Source organism: Vanellus vanellus (genome assembly GCF_965231255.1).
Source record: "Vanellus vanellus genome assembly, chromosome: 32".
Taxonomy (NCBI): domain Eukaryota; kingdom Metazoa; phylum Chordata; class Aves; order Charadriiformes; family Charadriidae; genus Vanellus; species Vanellus vanellus.
This window is the reverse complement of record NC_138937.1, coordinates 407,271-425,236: the sequence shown is the minus strand read 5'-3', so window position 1 is coordinate 425,236 and position 17,966 is coordinate 407,271. Positions and strand designations below refer to the sequence as shown.

At 64.6% G+C, this 17,966-nt stretch overlaps 3 protein-coding genes across 3 annotated transcripts; 2 read left to right on the top strand and 1 right to left on the bottom strand.

Annotated features, from left to right (window-relative positions):
- Positions 1-1,707: 1,707 nt before the first annotated feature.
- Positions 1,708-4,068, top strand: LOC309682738 (uncharacterized protein). The gene is made up of 2 exons (XM_082496855.1): positions 1,708-1,975; positions 3,460-4,068. The coding sequence occupies exons 1-2, from the start codon at positions 1,798-1,800 to the stop codon at positions 3,909-3,911; spliced, it is 630 nt and encodes a 209-aa protein (XP_082352981.1). The 5' UTR covers positions 1,708-1,797; the 3' UTR covers positions 3,912-4,068.
- A 1,337-nt stretch (positions 4,069-5,405) lies between these two features.
- On the top strand, positions 5,406-8,122 carry LOC309682785 (uncharacterized protein). The gene is made up of 2 exons (XM_082496902.1): positions 5,406-5,526; positions 6,774-8,122. The coding sequence occupies exons 1-2, from the start codon at positions 5,485-5,487 to the stop codon at positions 7,887-7,889; spliced, it is 1,158 nt and encodes a 385-aa protein (XP_082353028.1). The 5' UTR covers positions 5,406-5,484; the 3' UTR covers positions 7,890-8,122.
- Positions 8,123-9,156: 1,034 nt separating this feature from the next.
- MDC1 (mediator of DNA damage checkpoint 1) lies at positions 9,157-17,256 on the bottom strand. Its single transcript, XM_082496900.1, has 9 exons — positions 15,242-17,256; positions 15,093-15,149; positions 14,121-14,980; positions 13,762-14,019; positions 13,445-13,522; positions 12,591-12,776; positions 11,579-11,704; positions 10,629-10,739; positions 9,157-9,554 (listed from the first exon to the last, which is right to left on the bottom strand). Exons 1-9 carry the CDS (start codon positions 17,094-17,096, stop codon positions 9,177-9,179), a joined length of 3,909 nt encoding a protein of 1,302 aa, XP_082353026.1. The 5' UTR covers positions 17,097-17,256; the 3' UTR covers positions 9,157-9,176.
- Between the last annotated feature and the right edge of the window lie 710 nt (positions 17,257-17,966).

Below are 17,966 nucleotides of genomic sequence, written 5' to 3'. Positions count from 1 at the left end.
CGCGGAGTTTCGTTCCACGCCCCATCCGCGGGGCTCCGCCAATCAGGGCTCGAGGGGCGGGGCCTGGCGTAAAGCCGGGGCCGGGGCCGGGGCCGGGGCCTGGGGGGGGGGGGGGGGGGGGGGTAAATAAGGGCCCTGGAGGTGGAAATTGAGGCCTGAGGGGGTAAATCAGGCCTTGAGAGGGTAAATAGAAGTTCTGAGATGTAAATTGGTCCTTGAGGGGGTAAATCAGGGCCCTGGAGGTGTAAATCGGGGCCTGAGGGGGTAAATATGAACCTTGATGGGGCAAATATGAGCCCTGAGGGGTTAAATTCTGGGGCCTGGGGGTAAGTCTGGGGCCTTGGGGGTGTAAATCAGAACCCTGGGGGTGCACATCAGGACCCTGAGGGTGCAAATCTCGGCCGCAGGGGTGAAATCTGGAGCCTAGAGGGGTAAATCTGGGCCCTGAGAGAGTAAATGGGGCCCTGAGGGGGTAAATCTGGGCCCTGAGGGAGTAAATGGGGCCCTGAGGGGGTAAATCTGGGTCCTGAGGGGGTAAATGGGGCCCTGAGGGGGTAAATGGGGCCCTGAGGGGGTAAATCTGGGCCCTGAGGGGGTAAATGGGGCCCTGAGGGGGTAAATCTGGGCCCTGAGGGGGTAAATGGGGCCCTGAGGGGGTAAATCTGGGCCCTGAGAGGTAAATGGGGCCCTGAGGGGGTAAATCTGGGCCCTGAGAGGTAAATGGGGCCCTGAGGGGGTAAATCTGGGCCCTGAGAGGTAAATGGGGCCCTGAGGGGGTAAATCTGGGCCCTGAGGGAGTAAATGGGGCCCTGAGGGGGTAAATGGGGCCCTGAGGGAGTAAATCTGGGTCCTGAGGGGGTAAATGGGGCCCTGAGGGGGTAAATCTGGGCCCTGAGGGGGTAAATGGGGCCCTGAGGGGGTAAATCTGGGCCCTGAGGGGGTAAATGGGGCCCTGAGGGGGTAAATCTACGCTCTGGGATGTAAATTTTGGCCCTGGTGGGGGGTGAATCAGGGGCCTTGGGGGGTAAGTGGCGGTCTGAGGGGGTGGCAGGACCCGAACGCCCGCATCCCTCCCATCGCCCTTGACGCCTGGGTCCCGTGAGGGTGTGGGAGGGACGGTGACGTAGTTGCCACCGGCTGTGAGGACCGTCCCCAGGGGTCACAGGGAGGTAGGTGCCAGCGAAGGGGACGGTTGGGTCCCTTGCAGGGGGGGGGAACCCCAGGGGAAGGAGGGGGAGGCCCCCAGACACCTCTATCCCTCCGCGGTTGCGGAAAGGGAAGTGGAGGGGTTCCTGCGCCGGGACGCCTGGGTGCCTCGGCGCGGCAATGGCGGACGCTTGTGTCCCTTGTGGCACCGATGCGGGTCCTGCAGGGACATCTGGGTCCCTCCTAATGGTGATGGCGGTCCCGCCTGGACGCCTGTCCTTCTTCTAGGGATGTGTGTCCCCCAGGGAACGGGGGTCCCTTGAGAGGGTCCCATCCCTGGATGCTTGGGTCCCTCTTATCTCCGTTATGGGGTTGGGGAGGGGCTCCCCATCCGGACACGGAAGTCTCTACGTGGACGTCTGGGTCCCTTGCAGGATGTCCTCTCCACCGCTGTCACCGGCGGTGGCCTCGGCCAGGGCGGCCTCCGGGCAGGCGCTGCGGGCACTGGCAGGGCTGGCGGAGGCGCTGGGGACGCAGGGGACAGTGGTGGCGGCGGCGCTGGTGGAGGCGGAGGCGGTGCTGGTGGAGGCGGAGGCGGCGTTGGCGGGGCTGGAAACGGCGCTGGTGGCGGCACTGGCGGCGGCAGCGGCGATGGCGACGCCGACGCCGGGGTTGGACGCCGAAGGTCTCTACCGGGCGCTGGGGGCGGCCGCCGATGCCAGCGCTGCCGAGCTGAAGCGGGAACTGAGCCGGAACCGCCGGCGCCGCTGGGGTCTGTGGGTGGTCCGGACCATCGCCATAGTGCTGATGCTTCTCTGCGCCCCCCTGCGTGAGTACGGACCAGTATAGACCAGTAGGGACCAGTTGGGAGCCATACGGATTTGCTTGGACCAGTAATGCTGGTAGAGAACCCTACAGCCCAGTACAGACCGGTGGGAAGCTCTACAGGCCAGCAGAGACTTTCTCCTGCCCTGACCAGTAGGGACCAGTTTAGACCAGTAGGGAGCCCTATAGATCCACTTGGACCAGTAATGCTGGTAGAGAGTCCTACAGACCAGAACAGACCAATGGGAAGCTCTACAGGCCAGCAGAGACTTTCTCCTGCCCTGACCAGTAGGGACCAGTTTAGACCAGTAGGGAGCCCTATAGATCCACTTGGACCAGTAATGCTGGTAGAGAGTCCTACAGACCAGAACAGACCAATGGGAAGGTCTACAGGCCAGTAGAGACTTTCTCTTGCCCTGATCGATATAGACCATAACGGACCAGTTCAGACCAATAGGGACCACTAGGAATCAGTGTAGACCAGTAGGGACTAGTACAGGCTAATACATGACCACTGCAGACCAGTAGAGACTTTCCCATATCCTGACCACTATAGACCAGTAGAGACCTTTACAGACGTGTGGTACGATGCTGTAGGGATTACTAGGAACCACTGTAGACCAGTATAGACCAGTTCAGATTAGTAAGGACCAGTAGAAAGCCCTACAGATCTCTCTAGATCAGTACTACCAGTAGACAACCCTACAGACCAGTACGGACCAGTAGGAAACCCTACAGACCAGTAGAACCTGACTACTATAGACCAGTCTGGAGCTATATGGGCTGGTAAGAACATCTACAGACCAGTTCAGACCAATATTTACCAGTAGGGACCAGCAGGAGCCACTGTAGATCAGTAGGGACCAGTAAAGACCAATGGGATGTCCTACAACCAGTGTAGACCAGTATAGAGCTTCCCGTGACTCAACCACTATGGACTGGGTGACACCGGGAGGGGACAGGGGACACTGGGAGGAGATGGGGCCACTGGGATGGGGAACACCAGGAAGAGAGTGGGGACACTGAGGGGACAGGGACACCAGGAGGGGATGGGGACACTGGGACAAGATTGGGGACACCAGTACAAGACTGGCCACACCGGGAGGGGACTGGGGCCACTGGGATGGGGGACACAAGGAGGGGACAAGGACACTGGGACAAGACTGGGAGCACTGGGATGGGACAGGACACTAGGAGAGGACTGGGGACACTGGGATGGGACTGGGGATGTTGGGATGGGACACTGGGAGGGGATGGGAACACCAGAAGGGGACAGAGACACTGGGAGAGGACTGGGGACACTGAGATGGGATTGGGGATGTTGGGATGGGACACCAGGAGGGGACTGGGGACACTGGGAGGGGATGGGGACACCAGAAGGGGACGGGGACACTGGGACAAGACTGTGGACACTGGGATGGGACTGGGGACACTGGGAGGGGACGAGGACACCAGGTGATGTCCCTGTCCCCCTTCATGGCCCTGCAGTGTCCCTGGACATGGTGCGGGAGGCGCTGGGGGTGACACAGGAGAACCACCTTGTCCCCTGCCTGGCCGCCATCGCCCTCGTCTGCCAGGTGGCCCTGTGGGGTGTGGGGACATCCAAGCGTCACTTGGCCACCGCCGCCAGCCAACAGCGTCACCAAGCCCTCCGCTACCGCCGCCTGGCCCGGAACACCGCCGCTGCCACCGCTGCCACCACTGAGGCCACCGAGGCCATCACCGCTGCCAATGCCACCCTGGGGATGCTGGAGGAGGTGGTTGGTCACCTGAGGACCCTGGTGGACGCTGTCACCCAGGACCTGGAGATGGCCCAGGGCTTCCCTGCCAGCGCCCAGGCCCTGGGGGATGCCGTGGTGGCCTTGGGGACAGTGATGGGGGACAAGGAGGGGACAGAGAGGTTGGCCCGGGCAGTGGAGGCTCTGCCAGGGGACAAGTAGGGATGGGGACAGCTCATCCCTGATGTTCCTTCTCCATCCTGGGGACACTGGGATGTCCCCTCTTCTGCCTGAGGATGTTGAGGATGTCCCCTTTGTGGTCTGAGGACACCAGGGGCAGGTTGGTGACACCGTCCCCCACCCTCCCAATAAACCTCAGGGACACGCCGAGGCCCCGACCTGTCACTGGGGGTGGGGGACATGGCAGAGACATGGGGACACCAGGAAAAGGAGACACCCCCACCCCACTGAGAGGACACCAGGAGGAGATATGTCCCCAAATCATCCCTGTCAAAGGGCTCAGGACTGTCCCCGATGTCCCCAAGGGTGCCCAGCTGGATGTCCCCAAGCCATGGGGGGACATGGTGGGGACACATAAGGGCCATCAGCGGGGACATGTTGGGTGTAGCACTGGGGGTGACGCTGAAGACATCATCATGGCCATGATGGGGACATGTTGGGGGCCAGCACTGGGGACAAGCCGTTGCCACACTGGGGACGTCGCTGGGGCTCTGTTGGGGACATCTCTGAGGCCACCTTGGCCGCAGCATTGGGGACACTCCAGGGACATCCCCAGGGCCAGTGCTGGGGCTGCCATTGAGGACACAGTGGGGACACTGAGGCCACCATTGGGGTCAGCATTGGGGACGTGCTGCAGCCAGCACTGGGGACATGTTGGGGACGTGTTGGGGACACCAGGGGGCATCGGGGAGGGACATAGAACATTGCAGGTGGCCGTGTTGGGGCCCCACTGGGGACATAGGGGGGAGAATATTGGGGGGCATGGGGCTGCACTGGGGACAGTGGGGGACATCAGGGACTGGGGGGACATAGGGGGACACCAAAGGCTGTGGGAGGCCATGCTGGAGCCACGTTGGGGACATCAGGGACACTGGTGGCTGCAGGACCCTGTTGAGGACATTGGGCGACATCGAGGGACGCTGGGGGCTGTGGGACACTGTTGGGGACTTTGGGGGACATTGGGGGACACTGGAGACTGTGGGGTCCCTTTGGGGACACTGGGGGACACCAAAGATTGTGGGTGTCCATGCTGGGGACATTAGGGTGAGGGACATCAGGGTGGGGGACATCAGGGACCATAGGGCTGTGTTGGGAACATCGGGGGACACCAGTGGCCCTGAGACCCTGTTGGGGACATCAGCGGACACCGGAGGCTGTGCGACCCTGTTGGGGACATCAGGGGACACTGAGGACTGTGGGTGGCCGTGCTGGGACCCCGTTGGGGGTCACTGGGGGGGGGGGGGAATCAGGACACACACACACGTTGGGGGCTGTGGGGTCCCACTGGGGACATGGGAGGGAACTGGGGGCTGTGGGGTCTCGTTGGGGACACACAGGGGGGGGGGTGGTGGCCGTGTCGGGGTCCCGGGGCGGGTGACGTCCCTGTTGGCGATGGCCCCGCTGGCGGCGTTCCCTCGTCCAGCCCCCGTGGGCCGGGCCCCGGCCCAGCCCCAGAGCCATATCCGGCCATCGCCGCCGCCACCACTCGTGTCCCGGCCCTGCGTGTCCCCCACTTTGTCCCCACCTTGTCCCCACCGTGTCACCGCTACCGCCTATGGAGACCCCTGAAGCCACCGCGGCCATCGTCCCCCCCGAGGTGGGACAAATCTCGGCGCTGGATGGCCCAGGGGGAGGGGGGGGGGGGGGAGGAGGGGGGACAGGGAGGTGGCAGGGGGGTGACAGAGGGGACAGGGGGTGGCAGGGGGGGTGTGATGGGGTGGCAGAGGGGACAGGGGTGGCAGAGGGTAGCGGGGGGGTGGGGGTGGGAGTGGCAGAGGGGCCGCAGGGACGTGGGGACAGGGAACGGGGGTGGCAGAGGTGTGATGGGGGTGGCAGGGGGGAGAGGGGACAGAGGTGGCAGAAGGGATAGGGGTGGCAGGGGGGTGACGAGGTGATGGGGACAGGGGGACAGGGCGGTGGCAGAGGGGATGGAGGTGGCGGGGGGGTGATGGTAGCTGCAGGGGGACGGGGGATGGGGGTGGCGGGGGGGTGGCAGAGGGGACAGAGGGTGGCTGAGGGTATGGGGGTGGCAGGGGGGTGACAAGGTGAGGGGGACAGGGCAGTGGCAGAGGGGACAGGGTGGCAGAGGGTGATGGCAGTGGCGGGGGAGGGGGGTGGCAAAGGGGATGGGGGTGATACGGGTGACAAAATGATGCGGACGGGGGTGGCAGAGGGGATGGGGTGGCAGGAGGGTGACAAGGTGATGGGGACAGGGGGACAGGGCAGTGGCAGAGGGGACGGAGGTGGCAGGGGGGTGATGGCAGCTGCAGGGGGATGGGGGTGGCGGGGGGGTGGCAGAGGGGACGGAGGGTGGCAGGGGAGTGGCAGAGGGTATGAAGGTGGCAGGGGGGTGACAAGGTGAAGGGGACAGGGCGGTGGCAGAGGGGACGGGGGGCAGGTTGGTGACAGGGAAAGGAACATGGGGGGACAGGGGGTGGCAGAGGGACAGGGGATGGGGTGGCAGAGGGTATGGGGGTAGCAAGGGGGGGAGGGGGTGACAAGGGGACAAGTGACATGGGGAACCCCAGGGTGGCATCTGGGGACCATGAAGGTGACAAGGGTCTTTGGGGGGCCCCAAGGAGGGGACAAGGGACATGGGGGACCCCCAAGGTGGCACCAAGAAGGGGACATCAGGGGACTGCAGAGGACCCTAAGGAAGGGACAAGGGACATGGGCAACCCTGAGGAGGGGACAAGGGACGTCAGGGGACCCCAGGGTGACATGGGGACAGCAGAGGGGACAGAGGACATTGGGGACCCTACAGGGAACAAAAGACATGGGGGAGCCCTGGGAGAGGACAAGGGACATGGGGGACACTGCCACTGGCTGTGTCCCTCTCCCCAGGTGTCCCCAGAGCTGCTGGAGCCACTGGTGACTGTGGTGGCTGTCCTGGGTGAGCTGGGGGCCACCCCAGGGGATGTCCCCCTGGCCGGGCCACTGGGCTCGCTGCGAGCCGGGCTGGTGGCCCTCATTGCCAACATCAGCCGGGCCATGGGCCACCGTCACGGAGAAGCCACCCGCCTGCGTTGTGCCCTGGCCACCGTCGGGGCCACCAGGGCCACCACAGGGGCCACCACTGTGGCCAACCCTGAGCCCGCTGTGGTCCCACCAGGGGACCCTGCTGTCCCCAGGGCCACGGCAGAGGACCCCTGGACCACTGTGGCAACCATCGCCCGCAAGTGGCGGGAGGCGGTGGCCTCGGTGGAAGCCACCTGGGCCACGCTGGCGGGAGACGCCGTACATCTGAGGGACACCTGCGGGACTGCAGCCACTGTGGGGGCCACCACTGGGGTCACCATGGGCCACCTGGCAGCAGCAGTGGCCCAGCAGCATGGGGCATCCCAGGAGCTGCTGGCGGCCACCCGGGCACTGCCGGTGACCTTGGAGGTGGCCACAATGGCTGAGGTGGTGACAGCCCACAGGACCCGGGTGGCTGAGGCCAGCGCGGGGCTGCAGGCGGCCACTGAGGCCACTGAGAAGACGGCGGTGGCAATGGTGGAGGCAGCGGTGGCTGGGGAGAGGGGACGGCGGGCGGCGGTGGCCCAAGAGCCCCTGGGACGCTTGGTGGCCGCCTGTCAGGGTGTCACCCGTTTCTACTGTCACCTGCGCTGCTGCCTCGAGCACATCGAGGCCACTGTGGCTGCCATGGCTGCTGGACATGGTGGCCCTGAGGCTCCTGGGGTGGCCCAGGAGGCTCCTGGTGTCCCCAGGGCCACCATGACCATGCAAGGAGGTCTTGGCACCCCCAAGGACCTGATGGCAGCGGTGGCAGTGGCCGAGGCGCTGTGGGACGCCAGCGCCCGCCTGGCCAAGGGCCACCTCCTGGAGACACTGCGGCTGGCCCGGGGACTGCTGGCCACCCCTGGCGTCCCGGATGCCACCGCGGCCACCACAGTGGCCCAGCGCTGTCGGGATGCCACCGCCGCCCTCCCAGGGCTGCTGCTGGGGGGACCACGGTAGGGGACGGTGGCTTTGTTAGGGACCAATGGCTTCACCGGGGACCAGTGGCTTCTTTGGGGACCAGTGGCATCAACACGTCGCTGCTGCAGTCCTGGTTCTGTGTCACTTTGTCCCCAACGCGTGCCACGCCCTCCCCCATCCCGTGTGTCCTTTGTCCCCAGGTCCTGTTCCGTGTCCCTTCTCATACCGGTGCCTCCTCCCATGTCACCTCCTACACGTCCTCTCCATGTGCCTATGTGTCACCTCTTTCATGTCCCTTCCATGTCCCCTTTTAAGTGTGCCCGTGGGGGTTCCTGGTGTCCCCCAATGCCATCATGACCACGTAACGGGGTCCTGGTGTCCCTATGGGGAAATCCGGTGTCCCTACGGGGAATTCCAGTGTCCCCAAGGCCACCACAGTGGCCCAAGAGGGTCCTGGTGTCCCCAGGGCCACCACAGCCATGCAGAGGGATCTCCTCCCCCATGTCCCCCTCCATGTTTCTGTCACCTCCCGTGTGTCCCCTCCCACGGCTCCTCCTGTGTCTCCTCCAATGTCCTCGTGTCCCCTCTTTGTTCCCTTATGTCCCCATGTCCCCCCAAAAGCAGGGGGCACTTGGGGTCCCCCACCCCTTGAGGGAGGTGACACCCCTGTGTCCCCCCCATGTCGCCCTCAAAAGGAGGATTGGGGTTTGCCACCCCACAACTCTGTGTCCCCCCAAAATGGGACACCTTGAGGGAGGTGACACCCTTGTGTTCCCCCCAAAAAGGAGGGCTTTGGGGTCCCCGAGCCCCACCAGGCAGGTGACACCCCTGTGTCCCCTCTGTGTGCCCCCAAAAGTGGGGGCCTTGTGGTCTCCCACCCCACCAGGGAGGTGACACCCCCTCATGTCCCCCTAAAGAGGCGGGGGAGGGGGTAGAGGTCCCCTACCTGGGAGGTGACACCTCTGTGTCCCCCCAAAATGGGGGATCTGAGGGTCCCCAACCCCACCGGAGAGGTGACACGCCCCAACAACCCCCCCAAAAGGGGCGGGGGGGGGGGATAGGTTGGGGTCCCCAACTCGATCAGGGAGGTGACACCCCCCAAAAGGGGGGGGAATTGGGGTCCCCCTCAACCCACCAGGGAGGTGACACCCCCCAAAATTGGGGGGGATTTGGGGTCCTCAACCCCACCAGAGAAGTGACACCCCCCAAAAGGGGGGGATTTGGGGTCCCCCACCCCATTAAGGAGGTGACACCCCCATAGCCCCCCCCCCCCCCAAAAAAAAAAACCCAAATCACTCTCTTTTTCACTGCCAAAAAAAACCCCTTTTATTGGCGGGTGGGGGGGGCCGCCGGCCGCCGCCGGGTGCCGGGGGGGTCCCGGGGGGTGTCCCGGGGGGGTCGTCTGTTCCTGCTACGTCCCCCCGTTACCTCCCCGGTCCCCCGAAGGGTCCCGGGAGTACCGGGGGGTTCCTGAGCATCAGCGAAGGGGTGAGGAGGGACCCCCGGAGGGGCCGTAGGAACCCCGGGGGGGGTCGGGGGTGACGGGGGGGTGGCGGGGGGGGGCAGGAGGAAGGGCTGGAGCTGGAGGCGCTGGCGCAGGAGCCCCGTCAGCAGCAGTTCGGCCGAGGCCAAGGGCAGACGGGCGCTCAGCGCCGGCCCCCAGCACCCCGCGTCCGCTGGGCACGAGATCACCAGTCGCCGCGGCTGTAAAAAAAAAAAAAAGGGGGGGGGGGACGGGACGGGACGGGACGGACAGACGGACGACAGGATGGGACACTTGGATGGGGTCGTTAACACCCCCCCCCCGCCCCCCTCCTCCTCCCCCGGAGCCGCAGGGTGCTTTGACACCCCCCCCAGGGGACCCCAACCCCACCCCTGACCCCTCAAACCCGGTAGGACAGCCCCCCCCCCCCCCCCCCCCCAGTTCTCCCCCCCCCCCAGGATTGCATCAAGCCAAGCGGGAAACCCCCGAGACCCCCAGGATATCCCCCCCCCCCCCAGGGGTCCTCAACCCCAATGGGGACCCCCAAGACCCCCAGGATGCCCTGACCCCCCCCCCAGGGCACCCTGACCCCCCAGGAGATCCCAGTGTGACCCCCCAAGACCCCCAGGATGCCCTGACCCCCTCCCCCCAGGGCACCCTGACCCCCCAGGACCCCCCCCCAGGAGATCCCAGTGTGACCCCCCAAGACCCCCAGGATGCCCCAAGCACCCCCTGGGCACTCTGACCCCCCAGGAGACCCCCCCCAGGAGACCCCAATGGGACCCTCCAAGACCCCTGAGATGCTCTGATCCCCCCACCCCCCCCCGGGTCACCCTGACCCCCCCCCCAGAGCCCCCCCCCCCCCAAGACACTCCAACCCCAATGGGGACCCCCTAAGACACCCGGGATACCCCGACCCCCCCAGGGCATCCTGACCCCCCCCGAACCCCCCCCCGGAAGACCCCAACCCCAAATGAGACCCTCATGACCCCCAGGATGCCCTGACACCCCCCACCCCCCCCAGGTCACCCTGACCCCCCCAGGAGACCCCAATGGGACCCCCCGAGACCCCCAGGATGCCCTGACCCCCCCCCCCCCCCCCATGTTCCCCCCAGTGGCTTCTGGACACCACCCACCCCCCCCCACTCCTTTGGTCCCCCCCCATGTCCCCTCATTCCCAACCCCGATGGCTCTGTGGTCCTCAAGTGTCCCTCGATGTCCCCTTTGTCCCCTCCCCACTGGCTCTGGGACCCCCATGTGTCGTCATCCCCCCCCGTCCCCCCCCGTCCCCTCACCCCATAGGTGTGGGGCATGGTGGGCAGGAAGGTGCCACCGCTGCAGGTGACGATGTCCCTCATGTGCTCGGGCTCAGGGCGGACGTTGGGGGTGACGTGGACCTCGTAGCCCTGGGGACACCAGCAGGGGGGACACGGAGGGGACACAAGGGGACACGTCCGTCAGTCCATTCTTGAGACTCTGGAATGTCCCCTGGGGCACAAGGACACCTTGGGGACACAGGGAACATCTTGGGGACAGTGTGAAGACACCAGGGGACGCTAAGGGACAGCAGAGGACACCCCTTGGGGCTGTCCCCGAGTCCACCACGCTGGACCAAGGCCACATGGGGGTGACACAACTTAGGGGAACAGGGTCACTCTAGGGGACAGGGCTACCTCGGGGCCACCTTGGGGACACCAGCAAAGGAGGGGACACCCCTCTGGTCATCCCTGAGTCCCCCTGATGGGACCAAGGCCACATGGGGGTGACACAACTTGGGGGACCAGGGTCACTCTAGGGGACAGGGCTACCTCGGGGCCACCTTGGGGCCACCAGCAAAGGAGGAGGACACCCCTCTGGCCATCCCTGAGTCCCCCTGATGGGACCAAGGCCACACGGGGGTGACACAACTTGGGGGACCAGGGTCACTCTAGGGGACAGGGCTACCTCAGGGCCACCTTGGGGACACCAGCAAAGGAGGAGGACACCCCTCTGGCCATCCCTGAGTCCCCCTGATGGGACAAAGGCCACATGGGGGGGACACGACCCAACTCAATGGGGAGCAAGGACACCTGGGGCCACAGGGCCACCATGGGGCCACCAGGTGACATTAGGTGGCATCAGGTGACACCTCCTGGCCACCCTGTGCTGAGTCCCCAGTGGGTGCCCCACTCGGTGGGGGGACGGGGACACCCGTGGGGAGGACAGGGCCCCTCGGGTAGGGTTGGGGACAGTTGGGGACGGTCACCTGGAGCAGGGGGTGGCTGCGGGCGCGGCGCAGGGCCTGGGCCAGGCTGAAGCCGAAGTGACGTTCCTGTTGGCTGTCACGCACCAGGAAGGGACCCGGCAGCAGGACACGGCCACTGCGGGCGCTCTGGGGACACAGGGGACACATGGTGGCACCCCCGACACCAGGGACTTCCCCAGGTCCTGTCCCCTCCATCCCCCCCCCCCCCCCATCCCCAAAGCCCCCATGTCCCCCAAACATCCCACTGCCTGTCCCCAAGGTCCCCCCCCTTGTCCCCAAGGGCCTCTTCTTTGTCCCCAAGGGCCACCATGTCCCCAAACACCCCTTTTCCTTGTCCCCCACAATGCCCCTAGCCCCAAGGTCACCCCTTTGTCCCCAAACACCCCGCTTTTGTCCCCAAGGACCCCTTTGTCCCCAAGGATCCTTTCTTTGTCCCCAAACGCCCCCCCTCTGCCCAAGGACTCAGTCCCCTGTCCCCACGGACCCCTACTTTGTCCCCTCGAATCCTCTCCTTTGTCCCGAACATTGTCCATGTCCCCAAAGATCCCATCCCATGTCCCCAGCGACCCCCTTCCCTTGGCCCCAAGGATGTCCCTGTCCCCAAAGACCCCCCTCCTTTGGCCCTGATGACCCCTGTGTCCCCAAGCACACCCTCCCCTGTCCCCAGGGACCATCATGTCCCCAAAGACCACCATCCCATGTCCTCAAGGACCCCCCTGTCCCCAGTGACCCCTCCCCATGTCCCAAAGAACCACCCTGTCCCCAAGGATGAACCTTGTCCCCAAAGACCCCATCCCTGTCCCCAAGGCCTTTGTCCCATGTCCCCAAGGGCTCTCATGTCCCTAAGGACCCTCTCCTTGTCCCAAGGACCCCCGTGTCCACAAAAACCCTCTCCTTGTCACCAGAGACCCCATGCCCTGTCCCCAAGCACCCCCATGACCCCAAGATCCTCCTTTCTGTCCCCAAAAACTCCCCGTCCCCAAGGTCCCCCTCCCCCTCGTCCCCATGGGACCTTATGGAGCCACTCAGGGGTGACGATGGGGACGCCGCGGGCCACCGCGCAGAGGAACTTGACGGTGCGTCGGACGCGGTCGGTCACCAGGTGGGTGCAGTCAAAGACGGAGGTGGCCATGGACCCTCCCAGTGTCTTCAGGGCCACCTCTATGTCTGGGGAGGCCACCACCCCTGTGAACAGCACCTGAGGACACGAGGACACCACGTGGACATATTGAGGACATCTCCGGGGAGGCCACCACCCCCATGAACAGCACCTGGGGACGTGGGGACATGCTGGGGACATCCCTGGGGAGGCCACCACCCCTATGAACAGCACCTGGGGACGTGGGGACATGCTGGGGACATCCCTGGGGAGGCCACCACCCCAATGAAGAGCACCTGGGGACATGAGGACACCATGGGGACATGTTGGAGACATTCTTGGGAAAGCCATCGCCCCCATGAAGAACATGTAGGGACACCATAGGGACATGTTGGGGACATCCCTGGGGGGCCACCACCCCTATGAAGAGCACCTGGGGACTTGGGGACACCATGGGGATATGTTGGGGACAACCCCGGTGAGGCCACCGCCCCTGTGAAGAGCATCTGGGGATGGGGGGGACACCACAAGAACATGTTTGGGACATCCCTGGGGGGGCCACCACCCCCACAAAGAGCACCTGGGGACTTGGGGACACCAGGAGGACATGTTGGGGACACCACTGTAGAGGCCACCACCCCCATGAAGAGCACCTGGGGACACTCCAGGGGGACCATGAAAGGACATTGGGACACTCCAGGGTGACACCAGGGGGGGACACACATGGGGACACCCCTCCGTGCTGCCCCCCCCACTTCCCACAGTACCTTGAGGGGGGCGGAGCCAGGGGTCCCCCGGGGGCGGAGCTGGGGACCCACAGCCTCTGCTGGCTCCTCCTCCTCCTCCTGGGGGGCGGAGCCATGGCATGAGACCCCGCCCCTTCCCAACAACCCCCACCCACCCCCTTTAACCAACACTCCACCCTGCGCTCCACCAATCAGCAGCCTGGCCCCACCCAGAAGCTCCACCCACCCATGCCCACACCCTGGACTTTGGCCACACCCACCCAGCACAGACACGCCCACGACCCTTAGGCTCCACCCACAGAGTACAGACCCCCCCCTCAAACCGCACCCCCACCCACCTGAGCTTGCTGCTGCGAGGGGGCGTGGCCTCCTCGCCGGGGGCGTGGCTTGGCCGGAGGGCGGGGCTCTACCTGACCCCGCCCCCTCGTGGCCGGCGGCTCTGGTGGAGGGGGCGGGGCCTGCAGGCGGGGGCTGCGCCGCACAGGGGCAGGGTCAGGAGTAGCTCCGCCCCTTGCCCTGCTGGCCACACCCCCGCCAGAAGCTCCGCCCCCTCGGCTCCTGGCCAGGCGCTGGCTGCGGCGGGGGCCCTCCCTTACCTGGGGGATTTGGGGGGGGGGGGGGTCAGTGCATACATTCCTGGGACCCCTTTTTGGGGCGTGGGGGGACCACCCCGACACCGGGGCCCCCTCGCACTCACCTCCCCGCCGGGGGCTGCTCTGGTCCCTGTCCCCTCCTGGGCTGGTGGCACCGGCACCGGCTCCGCTGGGGGGATCGAGGTGGCCCGGGGGGGCTCCGGGGGGGGCTCCTCCTCCTCCCTCGGGGGGAGGAAGGGCTGGGTGGGCTCCTCGGGGTCCCAGCCCTGGGCTGCCCTCATGGGAGAGCCACACTGGGGACGCAGGTGTCCTGGGGGGGGATGACAGGCATCCGGGGGGGCACGGGGGGTTTTCGGGGGGGGCTGCTCTTCCTCCTCCTCCTCCCTGGGGGGGAGGAAGGGCTGGGTGGGCTCTTCGGGGTCCCAGCTCTGGGTTGCCTTCGCGGGAGAGCTGTGTTGGGTTCCCAAGCGTCTGGGGGGGACACAGGCATCGGGGGGGGGCACCCAGGCATCCGGGGCGTCCACGGGGGGCTCTGGGGGGGGCTGCTCTTCCTCCTCCTCCTCACTGGGGGGAAGGAAGGGCTGGGTGGGCTCCTCGGGGTCCCAGCTCTGGGCTGCCATCGCGGGAGAGCCACGCTGGGGACGCAAGTGTCCTGGGGGGGGGACACAGGCATCCAGGGGGTCCCTGGGGAGATCCCGGGGGGGCTCCTTCTCCTCCTCCTCCTCCTCCGGGAGGAAGAAGCGCTGGGTGGGCTCCTCAGGGTCCCAGCTCTGGGCTGCCACCGCGGGAGAGCCACGCTGGGGACGCAAGTGTCCTGGGGGGGGGACACAGGCATCCTGGGGGTCCCTGGGGAGCTCCCGGGGGGGCTGCTCCTCCTCCTCCTCCTCCTCCTCCTCCTCCTTCTCCTCCTCCGGGAGGAAGAAGCGCTGGGTGGGCTCCTCGGGGTCCCAGCCCGGGGCTGTGCCTGCAGGAGAGCCATGTTGGGGACCCAAGCGTCCCAGGGGGGACCCCCATGCGTCCTGAGGGGTCGCAGGCATTCGGGGGGGGGGGGACACGCAGGTGTCTGGGCCACCTACCCTTGGCCACCGGTGGCAAGAAGCTCTGGGTGGGCTCCAGGAAGAGGTCGGGGTCTTCTGAGGGGGGGGGGAGGAGAGGAAAGGACCTTGAGAAGGGGTCCCAGGGGTCTGGGAAAGGGGACCCACGCGTCTGGGGCCGCCCCACTTACCCTCGGTGTCGGGGTCACTCTCCGTCACCGCCGTGGCCATGTCCCCACCAGGGGTGGCCCTGTCACTCCCGGGTCCGCCATCAGCATCGCCAGCCCGATTGGGGTCCAGATGTGGGGAGTTAGGGGTGGAAACATCTGGCGGCCCAGCTGGATCCCTGCCCCTCGCTGGGGTCCCCCCGAAGCGTCGCTGGGCCCCAACATCTGGCTTCGGGGCCAAAGCGTGACGGTTTGGCACCATCCCTTCACTTTTTGAGGGGAAACGCGGCCTTTTTGGGGACAAATTGCAGCGTTTTGGGTCCGCCTTCTCCATATCGATATTGCTGCTTGATGCGGGGCCCGCAACATCTGGATGGGGGGGATTTTGGAACCGGACTTGGCTCCGCAGGCCCCGAACATCTGGAGTGGGGGCCACCTCCTCCATGTCGGTGTCACTACTATCCAGGGGCCCCGCAGGAGGGGACACATCTGGATTTGGGGGTGTCATCGTCACATCTGGCTCACCAGGTGCCCCTTGACGGCCTTGCACTGGCCCGACATCTGGAATGTCACCATTGTCCTCAACATCTGTATCACTTTCCACATTCAGGACTGGAGAGTGGGCTTTGGGGCCTCTCACATCTGGATGTGGGAATGTCACCTTCACATCTGGATCATCATTGGTCCGTGACGGCCCCTCAGGGTCAACATCTGGAGCAGCTTCCACCTTAGCAACGGTATCCATAACCTCATGCGTTGTCCCATGAGCTCCAAAGTTGGGAAGGGCATCGAGGTCCTCCACATCTGTATCGCTGTCACCATTGGAGGCCACCGAGCCACGGCTGAGGCCACCAACATCTGGATTTGGGGTCTCCATCACCACAGTTGGGTCCTTCCGGGTGTTTTGGGGTGTTTTGTGGCTTTTTGGGTGAAGGACACGTTGACTCAGGTCGTCTTCCTCCACATCCGTCTCACTGTCCGCTTCCAGGTCACAACACTTATTTTGGGGGTTTTCAACATCTGGATTTGGGTTCCTTGCCTCTGCATCTGGAGCTTTGCGGGTTTTTGGGGTGGTTCTATGGGGTTTTTTACACCCAACATCTGGATTCACCCCATTCTCCTCCACATCTGTATCGCTGTCCACCACAAGCGTCCAATCTTCTTTCTGGGGTCCTTCAGCACGTGGATCTGGGCTCTCTGTCTCCACCAGTGGGTTTCTGGGTATGTTTTGGGTCGCTCGATGGGTTTTTGGAGTCCCAACATCTGGTTTGGAAGTGTCCTCCTCCACATCTGTATCACTGTCCACCATGAGAATCTGACGACCCTTTTGTGAACCTTCAACATCTGCATTTTGCATCTCCATCTCATTAATTTGGATTTTTGGAATGTGTTGGGATGCCCGATGGGTTTTAGGGTGCCCAACATCTGGATTGCCTCTATTCTCTTCCACATCTGTATCGCTGTCCACCACGAGCATCTGATGTCCCTTTTGCGAACCTTCAACATCTGGATTGTTGGTCTCCACCTCAATATTTTGGGGTTTAGGTACATTTTGGGTCGTTGGTTGTGTTTGGGGGATTCCAACATCTGGGCCGGCTCTCTCCTCTTCCACATCTGTATCACTGTCCACCATGAGCAGCTGGTGTCCATTTTTGGACCCATCAACAGCTGCATTTGAGCCCTCCAGCTCCACATCTGTATCGCTGTCTACCAGGGTCCGGCAGCCATTTGGGGGACCCCCAACATCTGGATTTGGGGTACGCATCTCTACACCTGGGGTTTTGGGCATGTTTGGGGGCGTTCGACGTATTTTTGGGCACCCAACATCTGGAAGGAACTCAGCCTCCTCCAGATATGTGTCACTGTCCACCACAAGCATCTGACGTGCGTTTTTGGCACCTCCAGCACCTGGATTCGGACCCCTTTCCTCCACGTCTGGTTTGCTGCTCACCACCAGGGCGGTCCGGTGACGGTTTGGGTGAAAAAGAGCAGTTTTTTGGAGCGCCTTGACATCTGTCTCGCTCTCAACATCAAGAGGCAGGTTGCTGCCTTCCAGATGTTTCACATCCGGATCCGCAACCTTGTCAGGGTCCAGAGAGTGATTCGGGGGCTGAACATTTGAAATAGCCACATCTGGCTCTGGGCTGGATCGGGGGCCGGAACGGCGCTTTTTGGGTCCCCTGATGTCTGGATCCAGGCAGGGCGTGGCCACATGCAGGCGGTGACCTGGCGCGGGGGTGCGACGGCGTTTTCGGCGGCCCCGAACATCTGGGCGCACATCTGGCTCCTCCGAGTCACTGCGGGAGGGAGATGATGTTGAGATTCGGGGTCTGCCTGATGGAGCCGGCTGTCCTGAACCCCCGCATCGAGGTCCCACCTACCTCTCCGGCACGATTCGGGGTGAGGCAGCGTCTCCGACCGCAGAGCCTGGAGGAGCAGGGCCCAGATTGTTATTGTAGGACCTACAGTAACTCCGGCGGGTCCTATCAGACCCAGGCTCACCCCCTTCCACTCCCCGCTTCTGCGTTGCGGTGGTTCCTACAATAACACGCCGCTGGTGGTTATGTAGGTCCTACCGTAACCATCACCCTGTTGTGTTTCTGTAGGTCCTACGATAACAGCGTGTTTCCCCCCCCCCACCTCCCGCCACGGTCCTCGCACACTCACGCCAGGGCAATTCGTCGTCCTCCGAGTCGCTGGCGAGGGGGAGCCCCGACTCCGACCTCCGCCCTGGGGACGATCCAGGAGT

Bases quoted from the DNA above. Each gene is read 5' to 3' on its own strand.
- MDC1 (XM_082496900.1), bottom strand. From the start codon at position 17,096: ATGCTTGTGGTGGACAGTGACACATATCTGGAGGAGGCTGAGTTCCTT. The intron at 15,150-15,241 runs GTAAGTGGGGCG...CCCCCCCCTCAG, and splicing joins GAGTGACCCCGACACCGAGG to AAGACCCCGACCTCTTCCTG. The intron at 11,705-12,590 runs GTCCCATGGGGA...CTGTGTCCCCAG, and splicing joins CCCCTGAGTGGCTCCATAAG to AGCGCCCGCAGTGGCCGTGT.
- LOC309682785 (XM_082496902.1), top strand. From the start codon at position 5,485: ATGGAGACCCCTGAAGCCACCGCGGCCATCGTCCCCCCCGAG. The intron at 5,527-6,773 runs GTGGGACAAATC...CCCTCTCCCCAG, and splicing joins CGGCCATCGTCCCCCCCGAG to GTGTCCCCAGAGCTGCTGGA.
- LOC309682738 (XM_082496855.1), top strand. From the start codon at position 1,798: ATGGCGACGCCGACGCCGGGGTTGGACGCCGAAGGTCTCTACCGGGCG. The intron at 1,976-3,459 runs GTGAGTACGGAC...ATGGCCCTGCAG, and splicing joins GCTTCTCTGCGCCCCCCTGC to TGTCCCTGGACATGGTGCGG.